This window comes from Euwallacea similis, chromosome 1 (genome assembly GCF_039881205.1).
Source record: "Euwallacea similis isolate ESF13 chromosome 1, ESF131.1, whole genome shotgun sequence".
Classification (NCBI taxonomy): domain Eukaryota; kingdom Metazoa; phylum Arthropoda; class Insecta; order Coleoptera; family Curculionidae; genus Euwallacea; species Euwallacea similis.
This window is the reverse complement of record NC_089609.1, coordinates 6068120-6080280: the sequence shown is the minus strand read 5'-3', so window position 1 is coordinate 6080280 and position 12161 is coordinate 6068120. Positions and strand designations below refer to the sequence as shown.

Genomic DNA, 12161 nt, shown 5'->3' with positions numbered 1-12161 from the left:
ATTTAAGGTGAATTAGGAATGAAGGAAAATTATGAGTGTGAGGACCAATTCCATTAGCTTGGATTAATCAAACAGTAAATGAAGAATGTTGATCTGTTGCCATTCAGATGCTGGAGTGGAAACGAAAAAATACTGCGGCGATTTCAACACTTCTAAACAAATTTCATCGAATATGCCTATATACCCTTAGTTACCTACATATCGTCAGCAAAACCCTTCAAAGCGAGTAAGAGCCTTGAATAAAAATTTCCCCATATTTAGAAGGTATATAGAAGGGAAATTACGCTCCAGCCAGCAAAAAGCCACTCGACCCTTTCGGACTAAGCCTGACCAACGAGCCGAAGGGATTTTTACATATATACCCTTTCTTGTTATCACTTTATTGGAAAGTATAGCTTTAACCTCGAACTTAAGCAGATATAACCTTCTCAGGCCTGGAATTTGTTTAGAGACTCTATTAAAACTTGCTCAATTTGCACTCTCCTAAATACGTGAGGATCGGGTTCTAAATTGAGTTTTGAGACGCCTCTGGTTTTCATCGGGCAGCCCATACAAATAGTGGCGTGCACCGTACTGTAATTTCGAAGGCTTAATGAATTATAGTCAAAGATTTACGAGCCTCTGTCCCTTATCTAAGGGGCCAGGGGGGAATGGGAGACCACCACACGAAAATTGGGATTTTATTGGTTTTAGCGCGACATGTCGGAAAATTAACAAAGAGGGGTGGCTCTAGCTCTAGTGTGAGCTATGTGCAAGCTTTAGCTCTTTGACAGGGTGTCCTGGATAAGTTCGGTTCATTGCACGTCAACGCTGTTAACCTTCCAGATAAGCCCGACCAATAAATTTCTCTGTATAACAAGTCCGATGTCTTTTGTGAAATGAGTTAGAGCTGCATGCAGTGCAACGTGAAATTTATCCAAAGTTCGCGTGACCAGCTGTCAGGGAGTTCAGAGTTTTTTCGTCTCCCCGCGTATTCTGGCAAAGCAGGTTTTTAATTATTACGAGTCTCGCGAGCTCCACGTAGTACATATAGTTCCTCCAATCATATTTTAGCAATTTTAGCGACGTCATCTGTTTTCAACTTAATTATGCCATTAAAGTGAGTTACACAAGTAAATTGCGGAGCGATGTGCGTTGGTAACGACCTGTATAATGGCATTTAATGGGTTGTTAACTGCATATATGATCCGAACGTGTGCGGGGTATGGATTTGGGGGAAACTCAATATAAACTAGAAGGAAAAAAATGGAAGAAAGTTCCTTGGCTGGACGACGTAAATCGTTAAAATAATGCAACATGTGAATCTGAAGCGAATGCAGTAGTTATTTAAGACTGAAAAAAGTGAATTTATTCGAAATAGCCGTAGAGCATTTTTCCCAAAGGTTTCAGTTGACAATTTTTAACGAAAACTGTAATTCTGTCCATAAAATCTCTGTTTCTTGCATCTAGATCATTTACCATTTGGTTCTAAAGCGCAATCTTTAGAGTGTAAATAGTTTCATAAACTTTCATAAGTGATTTCTGGAAAAATGGGTTGGATATGAATTGGATTATAACTACTAGCTACTAATGAGACTATTCCACTTTCCAAGAAAGTCCTTATCCACAGAAGAGTTTCTTTCGAATTTAGCCTCCAAAAACTAGTTAATTTTAATTTTTTGTTACATTAAGGATATCTTAAGAAAGTATCTATTTTTTAAATTTCCCCATTGTGTAGCGTTGTACGTACCATATGTAAGACACGTATACTAATAGTGATACCAATAAATCTTGAGAGATGGATTTTATAACTTTTGATTTATAAAAAATGAATTGATAATTGAAGTTCAATGGAATTTTTTTTTAAATTAAATTAAAATAAGTAATAATTAAAGGGCAACAATACATTCATCGGTTGTTGAACTATAAAGAAATGTCATATTTATCAATCAAATCCCAATAGATTGCTGCAGCCGTTAAAGATAATTTAAAATCACATGAGCCATAATCAGTCAAAACCCACATGTCCGCAGGTATCGCTGGTTATCAACTAATGCATTTTCAATCTACAGATCGAAATAAACTTCTAAACCATCAGTCATCGATGTTATCAAGTCCAGCTTCATTAAAATTACCAGGAATTAAGCAGACTTCCATAAACTAGTTTGTAAAAACTACTATGACCAAAAAGAAGGGAGGATGCTCATCAACTGGTATTTATATTATGTCATAATCGAACAGAATCTTCCTGCCTTTTCTGACACAAACACAAAAATTCCATTATCAAGAGGAATCCAAGGTGTCCCAAACGGCCAATTAAAATCCCATACATCACCGGCCACAAATATACCGAGGGTTAGTGCAAAGTCATCCAGGAACAAAACAGCCACTTAACAGAGTGACAAAATATGAGCCTCTATCTGAGTTTGAGAGCGCAAGCGCCAAAACTGTTGCTCAACCCTGTATTCCGTGCGGATCGTGTGTCAGTCTTTTGCGGACGCTCGTTCTTGCTTTTTTAGAGGGGACAGAGCGCGTTTTCTAGGGCGCCGAATCGCGGAAACTTCACGAAATCACCGGGAAGTTTCAAAGTTTTTTCTAGAAAATATTAAAGGAGTTAATTTATGCAAGTTAAAGACTTTTTGGTATTGTGGATTTAATACCGGAAGTTTTCCCCCAAATGACAAAAACTCTTTAGTGGTTGACAGTTTATTTACTATACAAACTTCTATGGCAGTTATTATTGCATGAAGCACATTATCTTGTGGTGGAGTTGATGTGGAATATCGTCATGATGGCGCGGGCGAGTTTGATATGGAGTGTCGCTTTAGTTTTCTTTAAAGGTAAATTATTTTTCTATTTTTGCTTCTTTCGATTTTTTTAAAAATTAAATATTTAATACCCCTATACAGAAATGAGGTAAATGTAAATGTAAATTAATTTCTTATTATCGTGTCAAGCGGACAAATGGATAGAAAAAAAGTGGAATATAATAGTTTCAAGGAATGATAACATAAATATTTTAATCATGATAATTTCATTCCGAAAATTTCCCTTACTTGTGGAAAAATGTCCAAACAAAAAGTTCCCTTCATCAAAAAAATATTTTAATCTGTTAGCTTTTCCGAGTTGGTTTACATAACTGCGAAAAAACGAATTCATAGATCAGAACCTTATAAAAGTCCTTCGTGTAATCAAGCCTTAAAAATGGCAAAAAGTGTGTTCTTGGTTATATGGGGACATTTTCAGTAAATTTTCGAATTTTTCCATAAACACATTTTTTATTTAAATATAAAAAAATGATCTTGCGTCCACTCTAGATAACGCAATTAAGGGGCAAGAATCTTTGAGGTGCAAACCAAGGAAACTTTCACTTGGATGCTCTTTGAAAATCATAAAAACAATTAACAAACTAACCCCGTATCTGGATAACTTTTAGAACGGGTTTTAGGGGATTTATGAGAAAGATTTATAGTTGGTTCGGATGTTAAATTTGAAACACTTTTCATGTCAACTGACCCGGGCATACCTGAGATATAACTGTCGAAGTTTGCAGCAAAAAAAATCAGAAAATGTGGCCAACCTCATATTTCAGAAACAAAAAGAGATATAAATCAGGCTGTCCAAATTATATGAATAATGAGTGATAAAGAATAATGAGTTCATTTCGCCAATACGTTCGATCAATACAACGAATATATAAAGTATACATATGTATATAGAATATATAAAAACGATTAATATTTGAAATAATTACAAAAATAAGTGCAATTTCTGTGGGATATTTATTACTTAATGAAAATGTGTTATCCCGAAATTTTGATACAAAAAATTCTGAGCCATTTGCCTTTGTTGGTTGGACCGATTTTCCCATCTTCCAATTTTTCCTCTTACAGAGAAAAAAGTATATTGAATTCGTCACTTTCCAACCTTCCCTGGTTACCTATACTAAGAAAAATATACATATAAGCAAATATCCCTCTTAGATTGAAAACGTGACTCACTTAACTGTTATCGAAATCGTTGTTTTCTGTGTACGTTTATCTTTAAAAAATATCATGCTGCTCTGGCAACATGTAGACATGATTTTCGATCCTACAGCTTGCATTTAAATTAATGAAGATTGTATAGATTATAAAAATTTAATTCTGTATTTGAATAATTAATGATTTGTTGACACGGACCACTATAGTCTTTGGGAAACGGAAATGTTCTTGTTTTTTTTTGACTCAGAGATGCTTGATTTTTGTATAGTTTTGCATTTATACAATAATCTGCAAGGGGAGTCGTCACAATACAGAAACAAATTGATAAAAACATTATTGAAATAATAAGGGACACTCGCAAAAACTTGGGAGTATTTATATCTTTTATTACCTCAATGACTCAAAATTTTCTATCTCGATAATTCTTATATTCGTTAGACATATTTGGTGACCTGTAGTTAAAGCCAAAGTTCTGCTTGATAAGCTGTAGGCAGCCTAACTTTTAAAATCATTTAATATCGTACACATTTCGGCAGGATTTTGCGTTATAATTACTTATTTATATTAAATATTAACTAATTATCAATTTATGCTCATTAGCTGATTTAAAATTCAACAATAATAATTAATCCAATTAATCCTGACAATGATTTGCCGCTTTTGCACCTTTCCATCATGCATATCGAAAACAGCACATTTCCACCCATTTGCCCCCTCGATTAAGTATTCATGAATTACATGCATCTATATTCCATATTTTATTTGTTGTTTGCGCTAATTTTAACAAACGGCCGACCGGTTCCATATGCATTGTCTATAGTATATTTTGTCCTAACAAACAAATTAATCATAATTAAACTTTTGCCAGTATTGCGTTTAATTCGGCCCACTGTTTTCCGGAAAATCGCTCCACTACCCCGACAAGGGAGCGATAAATTAAACATTTATTACGAATGGGAGTCTGCAAACACTTATATTCAGGATTATTTTCCAGTTAATGGATTGTTAAAGAGCGGGAGAGAGAGAGAGAGGGAGAGAAAGAGTGAGAATGAGGGGGGGAGGAGGGCAGTTGCCAAAGTTTCCAGATTTCATTATTTCTGGATAAAGCAGCTTTCTACTGTTTGCTGTTGGGCTCTAATTATCTGTTACGAAGTCGGGACTTTTAGGTGCAATAATTGGAACTGTTTGAACATACCGGTAGCCTCAAATATCAATTCAATGAAAGTTAACGTGGCGAACATCCGGAACGAAACTAATTTTATTAATCCTTTTAAATGAATGTGTCATATTTCCAGCTGCAATAATAAACTCCCGGGTTTATAACCATGTCTAAATGCAGTTTATTGTTTGTGAACGGCGGACACTGTGTAATTTTTAAAATTAATGCCTTTTGTGATACGGGGCCGGGCAGCTCGTTATGGGGGCATTTCTAGCTAAACCAATTAGAAAAATGAACTGTAAAAACAATTTATGGAATTTCCTGCTTTAATGCACTTTCAGTGAATATAAGAACTGAAGGGTAGTAATATATCACCTATATTAGGCTTCCAAAGAAGGGAATTAAAATTCGAGACACAAGCTCCTCTTTTGTAAGCAGTTGGAAGTCCAAGAAACTTCTTAATACATTAAATTAAAACGAAGTTACGTGAGTTAAAGTTAAAGTCGTGGGAGTGAAATTAAAAACCAGACACCTAAAAGTTTGCTTATCTAGACTTAAAAAGCATGACCGATCCAGACGGATTTTATGGATTATCAGTTTAACTTCGATTCGTAATTGCAGAAGTTTCCAGACTGACTCGTAGGTAAATTTTCTTGAAATCGCTCATTCTACGAAATAATGTTCTGTGCGAGTTGCTTAACATGAAATATATTAATTCGAAATGGGATAAAATTTAAATTTAAATTTTAAAAAAATTATAAAAGAAAATATGAAGAATTAACAGTAAAAAACTTTACTACCTCAACTATCGATGCTAAAACCAAACTCGGTGTACTATTCCTTAAGGTTGTCCTGTTCCTCAATTTTACATCAATTTGGCAATGCAAGTCCAAAGGCACTTCGGTCTAATATTGCAGATTTAACCTTTAAAGTTTTAAGACCCAATTTTTTTATGAATTTAATAGTAAAAAACAAAATGACATGCACCACGAAGATAAATTTTATCTAGTGGTTATTTATTGCAGGCGCCAATGAAATTGAAAAACCTTTCATTGTCTATTAAAAAGCCCATAAATTCTCTTACCAGAAGATTAACAATAACAAAACATTTAACAATGAAGTGTTTTCCAGTATGAGTGAGTTGATCCTCTTCGAACTTTCTAAGGAAATTGCAAGGATCCGGGTTCTGACATACAATATAGATAGACAGTATAGACCTGTTGCCTAATGCAACCGAAAAATTGTTTATACATATTTTTCAAATTCCATTTCATTTTCAAATTTCATCTACTTCAAACGAATCAAGTGTTTAATTTTTTCCTACTCATTTTAATTTAATATCCAGTTTTGAAAAACATATTTTTTCAATTTATAATCTTAATCAGAGTCACCAATTTCTCAAGTATCAAAATTTTCGGGTATAAACAATAAATATATATAGTATACTCCGAAAACAAATTATCCAGCCTTTTCTAGGTCATCTTCATCGACACCGACTATCGATTTTCTGAGATAGGCCTCTTTTCTGTCACTTATCCCATCCCGTGTGTTTTCGTTCCCATTACCATCTTTTTCAACTTGACACAATCTTGCCTTTCCATAATATTGACATTATTTGTATTCATTGTTGAGGAAATCTTTTCTTGTGTTTAAATGTGTCTTCTACTTACAAATCAATTTGTTATCTTTTTAGAGAAGCTTTTCTTGAATAATCAAATAAGGTGTTTTCAAATTTAAAAAAAATATATGCATGTTGAATATAATAATTTTAAGAGCTTTTTGTTGCATTCCAAATCGGCTTCATTTTAAACCGTGGACTTAAAATATCCTAAATCCCGTCCTCCGGACAGGACAACGACCAACATTAAAATCGTAATGGACTTACCTTGTCCCTTTGCCTCCGAATTGTTAGATTAAATTAAATCATAAAGCCAGTCCTACGTTTCAGACCCGAAGGGGCATTTTCAGTTTTGCATTCAAGCATACGCAATGTGAATGACGGTGGCCCCTTTTGATTTTCTCCATTAAAAGTTGGCACTTTCAAATGGAATTTCTCGTCTGGAGAATTATTAGTATTAGGCAGATGATTAACTGGAGTATTTAATATCTCCTTAATCCGTGTAGCAGGAAAAACGAGAATCACGATAAATACAGCTGAGATATTTTCATAGCTAGCTACAAACGACCCAGGAAGGTGCCATGAATATTCAATTCGTGTTTCGCTGCAGGTATACAAAGTCCTATTTACAGCTCTATTTGGGGCTGACATGGGTGTACATACGAATTTTGATAAGGAATATTTACATTGGTAATGCTCGGTTCGCTTTACATAAAAGGGTTTCACTTAGAGGAACGATTCTTGGTGAAGGGGCCATCTTTGACAACGAAAATGATGATTGAGGAATAATTTGGGAGACTGGAACTGTCGCCTGGTCAATGGACATTATTTCAAAAAACTTATTAAGGATATTTAATCGATATCGACCTATGAACTTTCATAACAAAATTGGGTTTTAATATTGAACAAGTCATCAACTTTCGACTACATATCAGCATTGCGCATTCGGCTGGTCTATGGGGAAAAAACCGCGTGTGTGACGTATACAGCGAAAGTCGTTTTGCGTGCTCGTTGGGGTGGAAATGGCTCCAAATGCAAAAACAAACTTTCAATAAAAACGAAACAAATAATAAATCTCGCCGCTAAGCGTCCAGGCATTATATTACTTCCCGCAAACAACACTAAAACGCGGTATAAAAGAAAACTTTTATATGGCAGATGTCCCAAAAACGTAGCACTCTATTTGGCGAGGGGATTTTTATGGGGCCTACATTGTGCCCAAAGTGATTCTGACAATGGGCGGTAAAAAGGACGACGAAATGATCATGTTTGAGTTTCGAATCAGTGTCTTCGTGAGCCTTTTGTGTCGTCTGATTGAAATATCAGGGATGGTTTTATGGAGGCTCTTTTCTTCGTAATAATATGAGCACGGGTTCCCTCCTTTTCCATTTTTTTTCGGAATTTTTCTGGAATTTCTCATGAACTCATTACTACAGATGTATCCCCTATTATAACACCGTTTTCGTATTCCAATTTTTGAATTTATAATGTTAATAAATTTTTCATCTCTTGATAACTTCTCACTTAAACACAATTAAAAGGCCATCATTTCTTTCTTAACTTCAGACGACGAAGTTTTAAATTTTATTAATGCAACTGAAAAAGTTTTTAAAAGTGCAGCAAAGACTGAACAACCATTAATCAAAAATCTCAAACAAAACTTCCTGCCGCTGCCCTAAAAAGCCCTTAAAAAACCTTGTATACACTACTCGAGCCGTCAGTGCTTATAAAGTTTTTATAAATCTTCCGGATTAAGGCTCGCAACGTTTTCTAATTGCCTCGCCAAGATTCCTCAGCAAAAACGGGCCCTTTTAATTAGTCTTAATTCCAGCCCTGCTCCGTCGCTTTGTTTCGCTAATTCCCGGGTCAAAAGTCTTCCTCCACAGTTAATTGCCCTTAATGACAGAGGCTTATTAGCTGATGTCCAGGACCGAAATTTAAACGGGGCTACTCTCAATATCCGAACAGTGTGAGGTATTTCAAACTTTAATTGAAAACATATATTAATTTTACGAAAGGCGGCGAGGCTGGAGCGTTAAGATTAAAATGGGAGAACTCGCAATTAATGTCGCCTATAAAACCCTAAACAACGAAAGGGAAACGCGAAATCAACGAGGATAATAAAATAGCAAATAACGAAGCTTAAGGTGGATAATAGTAAATACTCGAATATCATGTCTTTTTAAATTTTAATCTTGGAGGATTTGTTTTGTGGAGGGTAAAGTTGCTCATAGGACAATGAAAGAGAATCGAAAACAAAATTCCTTTTTTGGAGGACATTTCATGAATTTGTTTATGTTCGAATATCATTATATAGGTTAGATCAGGTTAATTCGTGTGGTATATATTGTACCACGGCACTGTACACAGACGTGTTAAATCGGTACTCTCGGAAAAACACGTTTTTCCGAGATCACACAAACTCAGATAAGAAGTTATTTGTGAGTGTGTGTGTGTGTGTGTGTGTGTAGCTTACGGCGTTTTAGAACGTTGGAAGTGCAGTTTGAGAAATGTTCATTTTGAGGCTCTTTCAAAATCGTGGTACATTACTATCACGACGAAGAACGTTTCAGTTGTGGTTTGAATTTTATAGATAACCAAAAGCTATACTTCTCAAACCACTTTCAAATGTTCGTTTTCGCTCAGTTTCAAATTTCTCTATGATTTCACCGTTAATGAAGCTGAACTTTATACCTTGCAGATTTTTCATAGGTACCGGAAAGCTTGAAATTATTTAAGGAAAACGCCTCGGAGTGTTTACTTTATGCAAATCGAGTGGAAAAGCTGCAATTTAATGCTTCTAATACTTCATAACACGTGTCTCCGTCAAATTTAAAACCCAACAAATAGCGGCATTAATGCCTCATTACAAGTGAAGTAATTGATTTTTTCCGAGGGCAATATTGTAGGGTTGTGCGAGTCCATTAAGGGTGATCTATGCTATGTGTTAGCTATAAAAACGTAAAAGTGACATGTTTACGAGTGCCTGTCAAGCCGTAAAATCCCCATATTATGTATTTGTTTTTACAACTCATGGATATGGGCTTTGCCAACGAGATTGTCTGTTTAGATGTCGGTTTCAATATCTTCTCTATTAAGGACTAAATCATTGATATTTTCCTGTACTAAAACTTGCGGTCAATATGAAAATAGTGACATTCGTTACTCCCTTTCTATCTTCCAAAGGTTAGCTACACTTCAATGGTTTGGTCGCTATCCCAACGAATACACCGGTACATTAATCGGATATAAACTGAGGTTCTAACAAGACCGAATCGTTGAGTCAAACAAGACACAAATCAGCAGAATAAACGTTGGTCAGGTTATCCGTCAAAACATCGAATCATAGATCTGAATGTGTCCCCAATAAAATCATTTTCATTAGTGATACATAAAATGGACATTATTATCGCATTTTCGATGGGTTACTGTTTTATGCGGGCTTGTTGTTTATTGCCTTTTAATTAATAGATGATGGTGGATGATCGTAAATTACACAATTGGGATTAAGTACCTGTTAAATTTAGTTTTTTTTGAGCAATTTTGAATTTCAGGTGGAAATATTGTTAGTTGAGTTTATTCGAAAGTTACGATTTGAATTACATTTGCAGAAGTAGTCTTTACTTGTCCACATTCTTTTAGCGAGGTAAATTAAATCTGTTCCCTCAGTTTGGACCTTTACTGATTTCTCCAATTTTTATATCATTATTTTTCATTAATAGCTGATTCAAACTAGCCTTTATTCTTCAAATTTTTTCTCATCTAATACACTAACAGTAGTATTTATAAGTTAATTTTTTAGTTTATTTTGTTATCTTTATGCTTGACCCCCCGTGCTCAACGCTCCCCTCTGTGGATTTAACAGGCATGCAACTATTCAATTTTCTCCAGCCAGGAGTCAACTTCCGAACTAATAAAACAACAGTAAAACTTCCCCCATCGTAAACCATTAAAACCGCCCTCCTAAACAAAAATAATCCTCATCCAGAGTTTACGTTCATCCAGACCCAATTTAGGATTCCATTTAATGTCGAAACTTCTAGGATTCGCTTATATTTCGCGGATGCATGGAGAGAGCGCCCCATAAACCCATAAAACTCTTTGTTCCTTTTGCACGACTGACAAAAGTCCTAAATTGCCTTCCAGTTAACGACAGAGCAATGGAAAAACAAAGAAAAACGAGCGAAAACTGACAAAACGCTATGTCGGCAACGGAACAAATACATGGTCGTGACGTCAAAGGGTTAATGCAGCCCTTTCGCGAAATTGGTTGCAGATGACGGTTTTGATGACGTTATTAGTCTCTGCTAAGCATCGCAAAAACCGCTAATCTCTGTGGAAGCAGCTTTATTCTGTCACAAACCAACTATGAAGTGGTCTGCATAAGGGAGATTTATCAGAGATTTTTTCTTTCAGAAGAGACAAAAATAAGCTATATAACATCGTATTAAACCACCCTTCTGAGCCCAACCCTAAATTCCCCAAAATCGGTTTCAAGCCTTAAATTTTCGAATTTTCCCAAGTTTCGACATGAACAGTTGAGAATAAGATGCACATTTCGGAAACATCGGATATTCATCGGAAACTCGACTTTTCCAGATAGGATGTTCCGTATATTTTTATATTGTCAAATTAGACTATATTAAAAGAACAATTTACTTTTTTTGAAATTATGAATTATTCAACGAAATAGTTGTAAATTGTCAGAATTAAAAAAAGTACTTTTATTAACTAACAAAAACGTTGTAATTAGTCCCAATTAACCAAATTATCTCTGCTTCACTATCTCCTTAACTGGATGCATGTGCTATTATGGGTTGAATGAACTTAGCTGTCCCTTCAAATTGAAATATTTCTCTTCTACTTGTTTAATTATCCTAATGAATTTTTAATGACCAGTGTGTCATTAATTAACACCCTCACCCCATTAAATAGAATGCATGGCGAAAACAATAATAAAATGTGCCGAATCCAATAAACAATACGATCCCCCCGTTGCCGAGAATATTATTTGTACGAAATAAATAGCCGACAGCATAATCCGAACAATTTATTTTTATTCACTAGTGAATATTTTATTCGTCGGCCTGTGGCATTAAATTGTAGTTTATGAAACCAACATTATTAGACCTTTTTTATTTAAATTATGCTGTTTGCATAAACGCAGTGTAAATAATTTAGGCTATTCACCCAATTTGTGGAATTTAATACAAACCACCAAAAAAAAAATATATTACTGAAATTACTCCCAAGTAGATTAAAAAATAGTGATATTTTATTTTAAATACTGCAACATTTCAGCCAGAATTATGTGATTCTGAACTGTCTTAAAAAGTTGCTTGTTTTCATTTTATAGAATGTCAAAGTAATCTTTTTTATCTGTAAGTTGAGAATAAATTTCACACTCTTATCTTTAATGGTT

At 34.8% G+C, this 12161-nt stretch overlaps 1 protein-coding gene across 1 annotated transcript in view; it reads left to right on the top strand.

Moving 5' to 3' along the window:
* Positions 1-2478: 2478 nt before the first annotated feature.
* The window catches only part of LOC136411821 (protein amalgam-like), an 84863-nt gene continuing 75180 nt past the window's right edge, over positions 2479-12161 (top strand). Inside the window, exon 1 of the mRNA XM_066394562.1 lies at positions 2479-2819. Within this exon, the coding sequence (XP_066250659.1) occupies positions 2753-2819 (67 nt within the window). The 5' untranslated portion in view covers positions 2479-2752. The remainder of the gene's footprint in view (positions 2820-12161) is intronic.